Source organism: Tursiops truncatus, chromosome 1 (genome assembly GCF_011762595.2).
Source record: "Tursiops truncatus isolate mTurTru1 chromosome 1, mTurTru1.mat.Y, whole genome shotgun sequence".
Lineage (NCBI taxonomy): Eukaryota > Metazoa > Chordata > Mammalia > Artiodactyla > Delphinidae > Tursiops > Tursiops truncatus.
The window spans coordinates 59,628,836-59,646,875 of record NC_047034.1 but is presented as its reverse complement, the minus strand read 5'-3'; the positions used below and the strand labels follow the sequence as shown (position 1 = coordinate 59,646,875).

The 18,040-nt window shown below is 35.3% G+C and overlaps 1 protein-coding gene across 5 annotated transcripts in view; it reads right to left on the bottom strand.

Annotated features, from left to right (window-relative positions):
- Nucleotides 1–18,040, bottom strand: part of NME7 (NME/NM23 family member 7) — a 238,215-nt gene that overhangs the window by 95,931 nt on the left and 124,244 nt on the right. For all 5 annotated transcript variants that reach the window (XM_019952750.3, XM_073804666.1, XM_019952751.3 and 2 more), the window contains exon 10: nucleotides 13,082–13,183. In XM_019952750.3, the coding sequence (XP_019808309.1) occupies nucleotides 13,082–13,183 (102 nt within the window). The remainder of the gene's footprint in view (nucleotides 1–13,081; nucleotides 13,184–18,040) is intronic.

Below are 18,040 nucleotides of genomic sequence, written 5' to 3'. Positions count from 1 at the left end.
AAATCATCAACACACACATAAAGACAGCAAAAGAGGGAGAAAGGAACACAGGAACTACAAAACAGTCAGAAAACAATAAGATGCCATTAGTAAATCTTTATCTATTAATAGTTACTCTATATGTAAATGAATTGAATACTCAAAACAAAAGGCATAGAGAGGCTGGATGGATTAAAAAAAAAGATCGAACTATATTCTGCCTACCAGAGACTCACTTTAACTTTAAGGACATACATAGGCTCAGAGTAAAGGGACGGAAAATAATATTTCATGCAATTAGAAGTGAAAGAGAGAAGAGCTAGCAATTTACTCAGAAAAAAAAAGATTTTACATCAAAAACTGCAACAAAAAACACAGATCATTATATAATGATAAAGGGGTTAATTTATCAAGGGGATATAATAATCACAAATATATATACACCTAACATCAAAACACCTAAATATATTAAGCACATACCAACCGATCTGAAGGGAGAAACAGACAATATAATAATAGTAGGGGATATCAATACTCCACTTTCAACAATGGGCAGAATAATAAAACATTGGAGTTAAACTATACTTTAGACCAAATGAACCTAAGAGACATATACAAAACATTCCCTCCAACAGAAGCAGAATACACATTCTTTTCAACACACAGGGGAACTTCTCCAGGATAGATCATATAATAGGTAACAAAATAGGCCTTAGAAAATTTAAGAAAGTTGAAATACCAAATATCTTTTCTGACCACAATGGTATGAAACTAGAAATCAGTAACAGGAGGAAAACTGGAATATCCATAAATACTTAGAAATTAAACACTCCTGAACAACCAATGGGTCAAAGAAGAAATAAAAAGGAAAATCAAAAGATATCTTGAAACAAATGAATATGGAAACACATATATTAAAATTTATGGGGGAAGTCTGGAAAGTGTTTGGGACTTGCCTTAGGTGATATCTATTTCCCTGACCCACTCCCTTCACCTCCAGTCATGGGTAGGTTCATGTCTTTTATGGTTCTTTATTATCTTCTACCCTCTAGTGTCTACACTCAGCACTTTGCATCCTACTCGTGTAAGTGACTATCTCTCCCTTTAGACACCAGGCAAAATTTTCTTGTACTGGCTCTCCAGATCAGGGTCTGGTATAACTTTTAAGTTCAATAAATGTTTGCTGAATAACTGCAAAAAAAAAAAAAAACTTATGGAATGCAGCAAAAATAGATCTAAGAGGGAAACTCATAGTGATAAGTGCCTACATTAAGAGACAAGAAATACCTAAAAATGAACAACCTAACTTCTCATCTCAAGGAACTCAAGGAAGTAGAAATTAACTAAATCCAAAGTCAGCAGAAGCAAGAAAATAACAAAGGTCAGAGCAGAAATAAATAAAATAGAGACCACAAAAACAATAAAAAGATAAATGAAACCAAAAGCAGCTGGTTTTTTGAAATGATAAACAGAACTGACAAACCTTTAGCTAGACTACTTAAAAAAAAAAAAGTGAGAAGACTCAAAATCAGAAATGAAAGAGGAGACATTACAACTAATACCAAAGAAATAAAGGATCATAAGAGACTACTGTAAAATCATACACAACAAACCGGACAACCTAGAAGTACTGGATAAATTCGTAGAAATATGAAAGCTATGAAGAATGAATTATGAAGAAATAGAAAATCTGAATAGACCAATAATGAGGAGGTTGAATCAGCAACCAAAACTCTCCCAATGAAGAAAATCCTAGGACCAGATGGTTTCCCTGGTGAAATCTACCAAATATTTAAAGAAGCATTAACATCAATCCTTCTCAAATTCTTCCAAAAAATTGAAGAGGAATAGGAATGAATGCTTCCAAACTCATTCTATGAGGCCAGCATCACCCTGATACAAAAACCAGAAAGAGACACGATGATTAAAAAAAAATTACAGGCCAATATCACTGATTAACATAGATGCAAAAATACTCAACAAAATATTAGCAAACCAAATTTAACAATATATTAAAAAGGATCATACACCATGATCAAGTGAGATTTATCTCAAGGATGCAGTATGGTTCAATATCTGCAAATCAATGTGATACAACACATAAACTAAAGAATAAAAATCATATAAACATATCAATAGATGCAGAAAAAGTTTCTGACAAAATTCAACATCTATTTATCATAAAAACTCTCAACAAAGTGGGTGTAGAGAATACATACCTCAACATAATAAGTGTCATAGATGACGAACCTACAACCAATATACTCAATGGTGAAAATCTGAAAGGATTTCCTCTATGATTGGGAGCAAGATATGATGCCTACTCTCACCATTTTTACTCAACAGAGTACTGGAAATCCTAGCCACAGCAAAGGAAAGAAAAAGAAATAAAAGGAATCCAAATTAGAAAGGAAGAATTAAAACTGTCACTATTTGCAGATGACATGATACTATACATAGAAAATCCTGAACACCACCAAAAAACTAGTAAAATGAATTTAGTAAAGTTGCAGGATAAAAAAAAATCAATATATAGAAATCTGTTGCATTTTTATACACCAATAGTGAACTACCAGAAAGAGAAAATAAGAAAATAATCCCATTTACAATCACATCAAAAGTAATACAATACCTAGGAATAAACCTAACCAAGGAGGTAAAAGATTCATACTCAAAAAACTATAAGACATTGATTTAGAAAAACCTGAAAATGACAAAAAAAAAAAGGAAAGATATAACATGCTCATGGATTGAAGAATATTGCTTAAATGTCCATACTACCCAAAGCAATCTACAGATTCAATGTAATCCCTATCAAATTTTCGATAGCACTTTTCGCAGAAATAGAACAAACAATCTTAAAATTTTAGGGAACCACAGAAGACCCCGGGTAGTCAAAGTAACCTTAAGAACAACAAAGCTGGTGGCATCACACGTCCTGATTTCAAACTACAGTACAAAACTATAGTAATCAAAATAGTATGGTATTGGCATAAAAACAGACATACAGATCAATGGAACAGAATAGAGAACACAGAAATAAACCCATGAGTATACGGTCAGTTAATTTACAACAAAGGAGCCAAGAATACACAACAGGAAGAAGATAGTATTTCTGCAATAAATAATACTGGGAAAACTGGACAGCCACATGCAAAAGAATGAAACTGGACACTATCCTATACCATACACAAAAATTAATGCAACATGAATTAAAGACTTAATCCATAAAACTCCTAGAAGAAGACACAGGCAGTAAGCTCCTTGCTATCATTCTTGGCAATGATTTTTTGGATCTGACAGCTAAAGCAAAGGCAACAAAAGATAAACTAGTGGGACTACATTAAACTAAAAAGCTTTTGCACAGCAGGACTTCCCTGGAATCCAATGGTTAAGACTCTGTGCTTCCACTGCAGGGTTCAATCCCTGGTTGGGGAACTAAGATCGTGCATGCCATGTGGCCAAAAAAAAAAAAAAAAAAATCCTTTGCACAGCAAACAAAACCGTTAACAAAATGAAAAGGCAGCCTACTGAGCAGGTGATGTTTGCAAATGATACATCCAATAAGGGGGTAATATCCAAAATATATAAAGAACTCACACAACTCAACACCCAAAAAACAACTGAAATAAAACAAACAACTGAAATAAAATACAAAATAAAATGCAAAATTAATACACAGAAATCTGCATTCCTATACACTAACAATGAAAGATCAGAAAGAGAGATTAAGGAAACAATCCCATTTACCACTGCATCAGAAAGGATAAAATATCTAGGAATAAACCTACCTAAGGAGGCAAAACACCTGTACCCAGAAAACTATAAGATACTGATGAAAGAAACAAAAGATGACACAAACAGATGGAGAGATATACCATGTTCTTGAACTGGAAGAATTAATATTGAGAAAATGACTATGCTACCCAAAGCAATCTACAAATTAAATGCAATCCCTATCAAATTACCAATGGCATTTTTCACAGAATTAGAACAAAAAACTGTACAATTTGTATGGAAACACAAAAGACCACAAATAGCCAAAGCAATTTTGAGAAAGAAAAATGGAGCTGGCGGGGAACTCCCAGAAATACAGATTAATGGAACAGGATAGAAAGCCCAGAGATAAACCCACGCATATATGGACACCTAATTTACAACAAAGGAGGCAAGAACATACAATGGAGAAAAGACAGCCTCTTCAATAGTGGTGCTGGGAAAACTAGACAGCTACATGTAAAAGAATGATATTAGAACACACCCTAACACCATACACAAAAATTAATTCAAAATGGATTAAAGACCTAAATGTAAGGCTGGATACTACAAAACTTTTAGAGGAAAACATACGGAAAATACTCTTTGACATAAATCACAGCAAGATCTTTTTCAATCCACCTCCTAGAGTATGAAAATAAAAACAAAAATAAACAAATGGGACCTAATGAAACTTAAAAGCTTTTGCACAGCAAAGGAAACCATAAACAGAATGAAAAGACAACCCTCAGAATGGGAGAAAATATTTGAAAACAAAGCAACCAACAAGGGATTAATCTCCAAAATACACAAGCAGCTCATGCAGCTCAATATCAAAAAAACCCAGCAACCCAATCAAAAAATGGGAAGATAGGGCTTCCCTGGTGGCGCAGTGGTTGAGAGTCTGCCTGCCGATGCAGGGGACACGGGTTCGTGCCCCGGTCTGGGAAGATCCCACATACCACGGAGCAGCTGGGCCCGTAAGCCATGGCCGCTGAGCCTGCGCGTCTGGAGCCTGTGCTCCACAATGGGAGAGGCCACAGCAGTGAGAGGCCCGCGTACCGCAAAAAAAAAAAAAAAAAAAAGGGAAGATATAAACAGACATTTCTCTAAAGAAGACATACAGATGGTTAAAAAGCACTTGAAAAGATGCTCAACATCACTAATTATTAGAGAAATGCAAATCAAAACTCCAGTGAGGTATCACCTCACACCAGTCAGAATGGCCATCATCAAAAAATCTAGAAACAATAAATGCTAGAGAGGGTGTGGAGAAAAGGGAACCCTCCTACACTGTTGGTGGGAATGCAAACTGGTACAGCCACTATGGAGGACAGTATGGAGGTTCCTTAGAAAACTGAAAATAGAGCTACCATATGACCCAGCAATCTCACTCCTGGGCATATATCCAGAGAAAACCATATTCGAAAAGATACATGCACCCCAATGTTCACTGCAGCACTATTCACAATAGCCAGGACATGGAAGCAACCTAAATGCCCATCAACAGAGGAATGGAATATTACTCAGCCATAAAAATAGAACAAAATAATGCCATTTGCAGCAACATGGATGGACACTCATACGGAGAGAGATTCTCATAGTGAAGTAAGTCAGAAAGAGAAAGACAAATATCATATGATATCTCTTTTATGTGGAATCTAAAAAAAGGCTACAAATGAACTTATCTACAAAACCAAAACAGAGTTACAGATGTAGAAAATAAACTTATCGTTACCAGGGGGTAATGGGGGGAGGGATAAATTGGAAGATCAGGATTGACAGATACACACTACTATATATAAAATAGATAACTACAGTAAGTCCCCTACATACAAACGAGTTCAGTTCCAAGACTGCATTCGTAAGTCCAATTTGTTCGTGAGTCCAACAAAGTTAGCCTAGGTACCCAACTAACACAATTGGCTGTACAGTACCGTACTGTAATAGGTTTATAATACTTTTCACACAATAATACAACAAACACACACACAAAACAAAACATTTTTAATCTTACAGTACAGTACCTTGCAAAGCACAGTAGTACAGTACAACAGCTGGCATACAGGGGCTGGCATTACTGACTGGAGGAGGGAGAGGAGGTGGGAGATGGTAGAGCTGAAGGATTGTCAGCAGTAAGAGATGGCGGGCAAGCTGCAATTTCACTCATGCCTGACGTTGATGGCTCAGGTTCCGGTTCCTTGCTGTATTCAATTCTATCTACCCTCTTGAAAAAAATAAATCCAGTTTTTTTCATGCCTGGGTAGTAGCTAATTTTTTCTCATCATAGATGACATGGCAGCACTGGATTGCATTCTGAATGGCTGCTGTAACCTTTGTGTACCATTCTACATTCGGGTCCTGTGCCTCCTCAAATAAAGAAAATCCCCTTGCCATGTCCTGCACCGTGAATCTCTTCAGTTCTTCAGTTACTTCTTACTTCTATCTCTCTCTGTCCTTTCTCTGGGCCTCTAATTCCATCACTATCGCTTGGCACTTCTTAGCAGTACCAGCTACATCACCGCTGCTTTTACACTTGCTTCCGGACATCCTGGGCTTGAAATAAAGATACTGTACTACTGTACTCTGTACAGTATTGTACAGTAAAGTACGCAAAAGCACAACCACTTGTAGAGGATGCACGCATGTGACAACGTACGCCAGATACGCGAACTAACTTACATGATTGGACATGCGAACGCAGTTCTAATCTCTGAAAGTTCGCAACTTGAAGGTTTGTATGTAGGGGGCTTGCTATAATAAGGACCTACTGTATAGTAGGGAACTCTAATTCAGTACTCTGTAATGGGCTATATGGGAAAAGAATCTAAAAAAAGAGTGGATATAGGTATTTGTATAATAGATTCACTTTGCTGTACAACTAAACCTAACACATTGTAAATCAATTATACTCCAATAAAAAGTAAAAAAAAAATGGCAGAGAATCTGAATACATGCTTTTCTGTAGAAGGCATACAGATGGACAACAGATACATGAAATGATGCTCAACAACTGCATAATGGAATATTACTCAATCATAAAAAGAAGAAATCTTGCCATTTATAACAACATGGATAAATCTAGTGTGTACTACACTAGTGAAATAAGTCAGACAGAGAAAGAGAAATACCACATGATCTCACTCATATGTGGACTCTTAACAAACAAATGGAACAAACAAAACAAAACAGAAACAGATTAATAGATACACAGAGCAAACTGGTGGTTGCCAGAAAGGGTGGGGGTTGGGTGAAATAGGTGAAGAGGATTAAGAGGTACAAACGTCCATTTATATAATAAATAAATCATGATGAGTATAAGGAATATATATATAAGCATAAGGAATATGGTCAAAAATATAATTATTTTGCATGGGGACAGATGGTTACTAGATTTATCATGGTGATAATTTCACAATGTATGCAAATGTCAAATCACTACGTAGTACTCTGAAACTAACATAATGGGTAAGTCAACTATATTTCAATATTTTAAAAAAGCATTGAATATGGCTGTGGAAGAAAACTGAGAAGATAATTGACGGGAGCTGAGCTCTGAGGCTAGCTGTTGGGTGAATCTTCCACATGGATGTTATGGTAAGAAATGGGATGAAGAGCAGGACTATGATCATGGTTTCCAAGTCTTCAGTGAATAAAGGAATGTGACCAGAAAGTCAATAGAAGACAGAAGCAACAACTTCCAAGCATTTCTCTTCCAAGTTTCAACAACTTTCTGCACATTCATGAAGAAAGAACGGCCCTTCAAAATATCATACTTCTACTTTGATCCTGAAATCAGTGAAGGCCGCTAGATAGCAGGTAAAGTATCCCTCTGGAAAATCAAATGAATGAAAAACTTCATTAAATTTGAAGAGCCACTTTTACTTTTTGTGTATGAAAATGACTCAATTCAATCTGGCAATGGGGTAAAGGTTTCAAAGTACGAAAGCAGATGAGGGTAGATATTCACTTGACAAAATAATTCAGATTCCCTTAAATAAGATCCTTTGCGTAAAATATTTTACGAACACATTTTTCATGTGTTCACATTTTTCATAAAATACGGCATACCTATGTTAGGTTATTTTGGCTTGTCATACTCACCAGTCCAAGAACAAATATATTCTGCATGATTTTTCCAAACAATTTACCATTTCTTTGGTGACTCTTTCAGGTTCCTAATGGCTCAGCAGGAAAACTGCCAAGCTACTCAACAGTGAAATTCTTCAGCAGGTGCAATTAAAATCTCTTCCAGAGGCAAATCTGGAACTGATTTTCTGCCTAAGTGAATGTATTTTCTGCAGGTGATTGTGTGGTGAGTGAATACTTCTGTAATTGTAAAGGAATCTGTTGTGACAATTTTACCATTCTATATAGTAGCGTCCAACATTTTTCAAGCACCCTTATGAGTAGAATATGTACATACATCAAAATATGTATCTATTTTAATAGATTATTTACATGTACTCTTATTAGTCCACACATTAACTATATCAAACTTTAGTTTTTCTTATTTTTCATATGGTAAATAAATATAAATGGAAAGTCTAATAATCCCCACCCCACCCCACCCCCACACACACAATGTATTGTATTGTGCACCTCCCCCTCTTTGGAGACCACTTCTGGACAGACTGGAAGAAATTCCATTCATACATATGACTGTTTCCTTCCAGCTATGAGACCACAGAGAGGCAGAATCTCTGCCAATAGCAGATATCAATGATGAAAGTGATGTCAATATACAACATATACAGTTGACCCTTGGACAACAAGGGTTTGAACTGCTCAGGTCCACTAATATGCAGATTTTTTTCAACAGTAAATACTACACAACTTGCGGTTGGTTGAATCTGTGGATTCAGAACATGGATATGGAGGAACCACAGATATGGGAGGATGACTATAAGTTACACATGGATTTCTGACTGCTCAGAGGCTTGGTGCCCCTCCACTCATTGTTCAAGGGTCAACTGTATGGTTACAAAGTGATCTAATGATCACTGTTAGGCCGAATCTTCTTTTGAATCAACTTAAAAAGTAGTTCTACATCTTAGAAAAGTATAAAGAAAAAAAGGACCCACTTTGTAGATAAAATACATTCAAACAATAAATTAGGCCGAATCTTCTTTTGAATCAACTTAAAAAGTAGTTCTACATCTTAGAAAAGTATAAAGAAAAAAAGGACCCACTTTGTATATAAAATACATTCAAACAATAAATTAGTACCAGTTGTTAAGTAGGTATAAAAATACAGCCAGTGTATTCATTAATTCATCAAATATTAATTGTATGGCCATTATGTACCTGGCTTTCTTCCAAGTGCTAATTATATTGACGTGTATTGTAACCGAGGCTCTCACTTTATATGTGGGAATTACTAAGCAGTGAAGAAATAAATTTCTAAATTATTTTTATGTAACACATGAACAGATTGGCACACCTGGCAGTTAAAAGTGAGATTGCTGTTTAATTATCAGTTCTGCCTCCTAGAGCTAAACCATTAAGTTCCTCAAAGATAAGGACTGTATTTGTTTATTAATATAAACCTGGTAGCACCTAGCATAGTGGCTGGCATGTAGTAAACATTCAATATCTATTTACTGGAAAGGTGGGAGAAAAGGGAGAAAGAGAGAGGAAGAAGGATAAAATGAACTAAAGTCTGAGACCAAACTGTAAGAGCCATCTTATTGTGCCTAAAGCTTGACTGTAACTACTAATGGTGTTTCTTCTGACTTGAAAATACCCATCAATACCCATCAAAAGCATATGGTTGTGCACAGGGAACTAAACTCAATATTTTGTAATAACCTATAAGGGAAAAGAATCTGAAAAAGAAAAGATATTTATATATGTGTATAACTGAATCACTCTGCTGTACACCTAAAACTAAGACAACATTGTAAATCAACTATACTTCAATAAAATTAAGAAAAAAATAAAAACACTCCCAAATTAAACTAAATTTTAAAAAAGCATATGGTCCCCCTTGAAATCCTGTACCTATACTTAGGAACAGTACATAATTCAGGACCCTGAGACTAAAGAGGAGAAATCAGTCCTGAATCAGCCCCAACTGCTCATTTAGAAGTTCATTTACTTTCAGGTTTTATGATAAAATAAAATGTATTTTTCTAATTATAAACGTAATATAAATACTTCGAAGAAAATTTGTAAAATACAGGAAAGTAGAATTGAACATTATTATAATCCTACCACCCAGACAGCCACTGTTAACATTTTATATGTTAAACTAGTACCAAATTTTAAAATCCCTGTGATACAACTTTGTAGTGATATAATGCAATAAGGGGCTCATAAATAACTAAAATGAAAAAAATATAGTGGAGTAATTCCAACTATGCTTAATGACGCAAGACCTAGGACCCTGAAAGAGATTATGAGTTCCTTAAGGAAAGATACCTTGTTCTAGTCATCTTTGTTATAGCCCAGCCATGGGACCAAGCAGTGAGTCTTGTACATATTATACTATTCATTCCATAAATGTTCACTGAATAAATATCTAGAAAGAAAGGGAATCCGCAAATTTTTTTATTGTCAGGACTCTTCCTTCTATGATTACTCACCTGCTCACTTTCCAACTCTTCCCCCAATGACCTTATTTCTATCGTTCATTGCCCTGTACTTTAGCTACAGTAATAAGAGTTTGCTGCAGCCCAAAAGTGATGCTGTTTTATGCATTCATAACTTTACTCCTATCATTCCCCACCTTCTTCACTTAGCTAACATCTACTCATTCCTCATAATTTAGCTCAGATGTCATGTTCTTCAAGAAGACTCCCCTCACTTCATCATCCATCCCCACACTAAGCTAAATGCTATGATTCTGGGCTCCCATAGTACCCAATACAAACATCCAACAAAGCAGTTGCCACAAAACATGAAAACTAACCACTTATGTATTTGTGTCCACTCATAGAATGTAAGCTCTTTAAAGCTTCTTTCTTTATAGTCACAAATACCAGCACAGGTTCAATGAATATTTATTGAATGAATGAAAGAATGAACAAACTCATCTCATTCTTTTTTTTTGTCTTAGTTTCTCTCTAATTTACCTCTGGTCAGCTGGTCACCCATAATTTTAATTATCTTAAAAAACAAATGAACAAAACCCCCTCTTGGTCATAAAACACAAATCAAAAATTAAAAACAGCAAACACTGAGTTCTGCTTATTCATCTAGCCAAAAAGTATTCCTTCTTAATATCTTACAATATTTAATAAATAATTAATATCACCACCACTTTCTCCTAATGTCCTCTAAAGCAGAATCACATTTTAATAATCACTCTTTCACAATCACACATATTACTTACTTCTATTCTTCTTTCTCCCTGAAAAGATAGAAAGTAGGTCCTGCCAACTCTTTCTCTAGTAATGTCATCAGGTCTGCTCCGTTCCTTTTCTATAGCCCCTGCCTTTAATCTCTTCCAATTTAGTTTGTTCTAGTTTCATCAAAGGAATAATTTAGTATATCCAAAATTAAACTACATACAAGGAATTCCTATTTTCTACTATACAGTATTCTAATTATACAGAATCCATAATTTTTAGCCTGGCTTTTAAAGCTATGCATCCCATACTCATCTCTACCAGTATTCCCTACCTTGTTTCCTCTCAGAAAACATATTTCCTTGTGTTTCTAGGTATGCATTTCCCATTGAAGCCAAGCAAATATTCCTGCTGTATACCATAGTAAATCTTCAAATTCTTTCATTGTTACCTTTGTACATAGAGTTTTACAGCTTTCCCTATTCTCTTCATGCTTTGAGTCATCTTTAAAATCCCTGTTTACATCTGTCTTCCTCTTACAAAGATTCTTTAATTACCTTCAGGTCATACTAATTGCTCCCTTAATAAACAGCCCTTCACCATTTGTATTTTACCTGAACTAACAATATTTTAGACCTTACTAGTATGTTGCTCTGTAAGTGTTTGGAAAGATCTTTATGTATGTGCTTGTTTTTTTGTAAATTTATTTTATTTATTTACTTTTGGCTGCATTGGGTCTTCGTTGCTGTGCGCAGCCTTTCTCTAGTGGCGAGCAGGGGCTACTCTTCATTGTGGTGTGCGGGCTTCTCATTGTGGTGGCTTCTCTTGTTGCAGAGCACAGGCTGTAGGCACGCAGGCTTCAGTAGTTTTGGCACATGGGCTCAGTAGTTGTGGCACTGGGCTCTAGAGCGCAGGCTCAGTAGTTGGTGCACACGGGCTTAGCTGCTTCACAGCATGTGGGATCTTCCTCGGCCAGGGCTCAAACCCATGTCCCCTGCATTGGCAGGCAGATTCTTAAACACTGCACCACCAGGGAAGTCCTGTATGCGCTTTTTGATTGTTGAGAACAGGTGTATTGTTTTTTCCTACAGGGCTTAATCTAGCAGCACTCTCATACAAGCTGGCTTCTTAATAGGTGCTGCTAATTTTTTATCTTACATTTAAGGGAACTCAATAAATTGTCTGAATTAAATTAAATTGAACTGGCTGTTCTTCATCAATAAACTTTACAAGTGATAGTGAAATAAAGGGTACATTTAAATTATAATTAGTGTTTAAAATTGGTAATATTTCCTATAATCCTACCCAGCTTATAACATTTGCATGGAGCTTTTGCATATGTATTCAAATGTTACTTCTGCTTTTCAGTCCCATCCCCGTCTCCATTCCCCTTACCACCAAATGTCCATGTGAAGAAAACCTGAAGCAAACTGAAAGGCATACTAGAGAATATCACTTTTCACGTAAGTCCCACTGCTCATATTTATTTACATATCTGGTACGAAGCCACCATATCAATATTCTTCACATTGAGAGCTTTATTATGGCCTCCCTATGTCAAAGGATAATTAATACTTTAGACAATTTCTATCACAGAGCTTAACAAATTTACTTACCTACACAATTTAGCAACAAGAAACAATAAAAGAAAATGCCACAGTGTTTCTGCCCATTCTATATTGTCACGAGGCTAATAAAAATTCACTTTTGTGGCAATACTGTATAAGAAATAAAGGACGTAAAATGCGATTTTGAATAAAAATTTGTATCTATTACATTCATTTTGTATTATTTCTTTTAAAGAACTAAAACCATCAAAAACCTGTTAATGGGGAGGGTGGGAGGGAGGGAGACGCAACAGGGAAGACATATGGGAACATATGTTTATGTATGACTGATTCACTTTGTTATAAAGCAGAAACTAACACACCATTGTAAAGCAATTATACCCCAATAAAGATGTTAAAAAAAAAAACAAACAAACAAACAAAAAAACCTGTTAAGATATTTAGTTAATGGATAAAACAAACTTTATGTTTTAAACAATAACTTACAGGATCAGCAGGTCCACAGAATTCTCGAAATGTCACGGTAGGATTAGTCTGTTGAATCTCCATTGCTACACAAGGGCCAGAATACATTTCTGTCACCATTTCCTATAATATGTAATATAAAATAATATTAACAAACAAGTAGAATTTAATAATCTTTTACTCCTCCTCCTTTAATTGTACCACTATTCTACTGAACTCAAAATGTTAGAGTTATGTTTGACATCTTCTCTACCTGTACCCTCTATGACAAGCAGTTCCCACATTTTGTCCATTTTTCCTGCAAAAATGTATTTTAGATATGTCCCCTTTTCTCCATTCCTACCACTACCACTTTTAGTTTAATGCTTTACCACTTGACATGTTCACTATTTGAAATTAGCTTCTAGTACATCTTCCTTTTAAAAGGCTCTCTCCCCTTGAACACAGTACTGTCAAATGAACACTTCTAAAAATATAAATTCCAAAGTGTTTACCACAAAGAAACTTATAAAAATCATAATGAGTTCCAGCAATAAGGAAAAACAGGCACCAGATTTATTCTCTCACATTAAACATGTAGAAACTAAAAATATATATATATAAAACAACAGTTTTCAGACACTGGATGACAAACAGCACAGTACTATGATCCCCTAGAGGAGGAAAACAAAAGCTATATCACAGCCCCATCTTACTGCCTGAAGGCTTCCAGACAGTGGGATAGGTAGAGCAAACAGAAAAGGGCCCAACATTCTCACTGAGTAGAAGAGACAAAGACTGGAGTTTAGGGAGACCAATGAGGCTAGAATTTGCAGGACAGAATACTACAGGAGGTGGGAGAGCTACAGGAGAGTAAGCTACAGGGATTTGCAGAGAAGTTCACTTGAGTCTTTGACTAAGAGTCTGTGTATGTATAAAGCATACTACCCAAGGCTGAAAAAAGAACTACCAGAAAGCAGAAAATGAAACAATTCACAAAGATAGCACAAGGCTGAGAAGAGTTTGTGCTTCTAACAGCCAGAGTGGAAAGCCCTCATGTGATACACAGGGCATCAGGCAGAGTCCTCAGAATGGTACGGCATCATAGTAATTGGCCTAAACTTGCTTTAGATATGGAATGCTCTATACCTATCCTATAAAAGCTTAAAAGCAAGTCTCAGAAGGGTCCAATTGATCCCAAGTAACTTGACTGAGTGCCAGAACAAAGTCAAACATTCTTCAAAGGAATACAAAAATACCATGTAACACTGTAAGTTTCACAACATCAGCATGTAGTAAAAACTACCAAGCATGCAAAGAAGTAAGAAAATATGAACCATCACCAGAAGGAAATAAATAGACCCAGCAATGACAGAAATGATGGATGTAATTACAGAAGAATTTTAAAACAGTCACTATAAATAGGTTCTATATGCTCAAAATATAGAAGGAAACATGGACATAATGCACAGAAAACAGAAGATATTAAAAAGATCCCAATAGAACTTCTAGACATGAAAATTACATCTGAACTTAAAAATACACTTTATGGGATAAACAGGATAAGATTTTGTGGAAGATCAATGAATTTGAAGGCATGCAATAGAAACTATTAAAAAGCAAGCATGGAGAGAAAGAGAAATAAAGAAAAATTTAAAAACTAAAAAAAAGACTTGTGGGACAATGACAAGCTGTGTAATTGGAGCCCCAAAAGAAGAAAGGGTGATGAGCAGAAATATATTTCAAGAATTAATTGCTAAAAAGAGTTCAAATTTGATGAAACCGACAAACTCACATATCCAACAAAATCAAAGGAGAATAAATGGAAAGAAAAATAAAGTAGGGCACATCATAATCAAATTGGCTATAAAACAACAACAACAACAAATAAAACAACCCAGTGATAAACAGTAAAAACAAAAACCTTAGAAACATCTGAAAAAAGAAACATAACAGTAGAACAAAGATAAGGATAAAAACAAAAACAACAACCTATCTAGAATTCTATACCCGGTTGAGAAAACATTTGGAAAATATTTTCCAAAATGAATGAAAAATAAAGACTTTTTCAGAGTATAGGTCTTTAACCTCCTTGGTTAAGTTTATTCCTAGGTATTTTATTCTTTTTGATGCAACTTTATTTTTTTATTATTTTTTTTTTATGTTGGGGGTAGGAGTTTATTAATTAATTTATTTATTTTTGCTGTGTTGGGTCTTGTTTCTGTGCGAGGGCTTTCTCTAGTTGTGGCAAGTGGGGGCCACTCATCATCGTGGTGCGCGGGCCTCTCACTATCACGGCCTCTCTTTTTGCGGAGCACAGGCTCCAGACGCGCAGGCTCAGTAGTTGTGGCTCACGGGCCTAGTTGCCCCGCAGCACGTGGTCCCTCCAGACCAGGGCTCGAACCCGTGTCCCCTGCATTAGCAGGCAGATTCTCAACCACTGCACCACCAGGGAAGCCAATTTGATGCAACTTTAAATGGTGATTGTTTTCTTGCTTTCTCTTTCTGATAGTTCATTATTAGTGTATAGAAAAGCAACACATTTCTATATATTAACCTTATATCCTGCAACTTTACTGAATTCACTTATTAATTCTAATAGTTTTTTTTCACGGAGACTTTAGAATTTTCTCTATATAGTACCATATCATCTGCAAATCATGACAGTTTTATTTCTTCCCTTCCAATCTGGATGCCTTGTATTTCCTTTTCTTGTCTGATTACTGTGACTAGGACTTCTAATACTATGTTAAATAAAAGTTGGGACACTGGGCATCCTTGTCTTGGAAGTGAAAGACCTATACTATGAAAACCATAAAACACTGATGAAGGAAATTAAAGACAATACAAAGAAATGGAAAGACTGCAGAAATTAATATTATTAAAATGGCTATATTACCCAAAGCAATCTATAGATTTAATGCAATCCCTTTCAAAATAGCCATAAAATTTTGCACAGAATTCAAACAAATAATCCTAAAATTTATATGGAACCACAAAGGACCCTGAATTGCCAAAGCAATCTTCAGGAAAAAAAGAACAAAGCTGGAGGTATCATGCTCCCTAACTTCAGACTATACAACAAAGCTACGGTAGTCAAAATAACATGGTACTGACACAAAAACAGACACATAGATCAAGGGAACAGAATAGAGAGCCCAGAATAAACCCACACACTTATGGTCACTCCACAACAAAGGAGGCAAGAATATACAATGGAGAAAAGACAGTCCCTTTAACAAGTGGTGCTGGGAAAACTGTACAGCCACATGTAAAAGAGTGAAATGAGAACATTTCCTCATACCATATACAAAAATATACTCAAAATGGATTAAAGGCCTAAATGTAAGACCTGAAACCAAAAATTTCTAGAAGAAAACATAGGCAGAACACTTTAACATAAATGGTAGCAATATTTTTTTTGGCTCTGTCTCCTATGGCGAAAGAAATAAAAGCAAAAATAAAGATATTGGACCTATTAAACTTAAAAGTTTTTATACAGCAAAGGAAACCATTGACAAAATGAAAAGACAACCTACTAAATGGGAGAAAATATTTGCAAATGCTATGACTGATAAGGGGTTAATATCAAAACATAAATAAAAAGCTCATACAATTCAATATCAAAAAAACAAACAACTCGATTAAAGAACTGAATAGACATTTTTCCAAAGAAGACCTACAGATGGCCAACAGGCACATGAAAAGATGCTCAACACTGCTAATCATCAGAGAAATGCAAATCAAAACCACAATGAGATATCACCTCACATCTGCTAAAATAGCTATTATCAAAAAGTCTACAAACAACAAACACTGGTGAGGATGTGGAGAAAAGGGAACCCACGTACACTCTCAGTGGGAATGTAAATTAGTGCAGACACTATGGAAAACAGTACGGAAGTCCCTCAAAAAACTAAGAATAGAACTACCATATGATCCAGCAACTCCACTGCTGGGTATATAGCTGAAGAAAATGGAAACACTAATTCAAAAACATACATGCATTCCAATAGCAGCATTATTTACAAGAGCCAAGATATGGAAGCAATCTAAGTATCCAACAACAGATGAATGGATAAGATGTGGTATATATACATACAATGGAATACTACCCAGTCATAAAAAAGAATGAAATTCTGCCATTGGCAACAATGTGTATGGACCTAGAGGCTTAGTGAAGTAAGTCACAGAAAGACAAATACTCTATATGTTATCATTCATATGCAGAATCTTAAAAATAAAACAAACACATGTATATAACAAAAGAGAAACAGACTCACAGATGTAGAGAACAAACTAATGGTTACCAGTACGGAGAGGGAAAGGAGTAGGGGCAAGTCAGGGGTATGGGATTAAGACATACAAACTGGCATACATAAAATAAGCAACAAGGATATACTGCCAGGGAAATATAGCCATTATTTTTAATAATTTTAAATGGAATATAATCTATAAAAATATTGAATCACTGTGTTGTACACCTGAAACTAATATAATATTGTAAATCACTGATCTTTCAATTAAAAAAAGACTTTCTCAGACAAACAAAATCTGAGACAATTCACCACCACCAGCCACATACCACAGAAAATGTTAAAGGAAGTACTTCAGACAGAAGAAAAATAATGCCAGACAAAAATATGGATCTATACAAAACAATGGTAAACATGTGGGTAAATATAAAACATATTTCACAGCAACTAAAAAAGAAAAAATGTAATTGATTATTTAAAGCAAAAATATTAAAAATGTATTGCAGAATTTATAACATATATAGATGTAAAATGTATGACAACAGCATGTAGAATAGGAGAGAAGAAATGGAAGTATACTCTTTTAGGGTTCTTAACTCTATATGTGAAGTGGTTTAATGAAAAACATGGTCAAAGAAAAGTACCTCTCACAGTGTCTGAAACGTTCAATGAACGGAACACTTCAGGCAGAAGTGAAAATACATATAAAGCCTGGAGGAAAAAGTACAGTTGGGGTATATGAAGA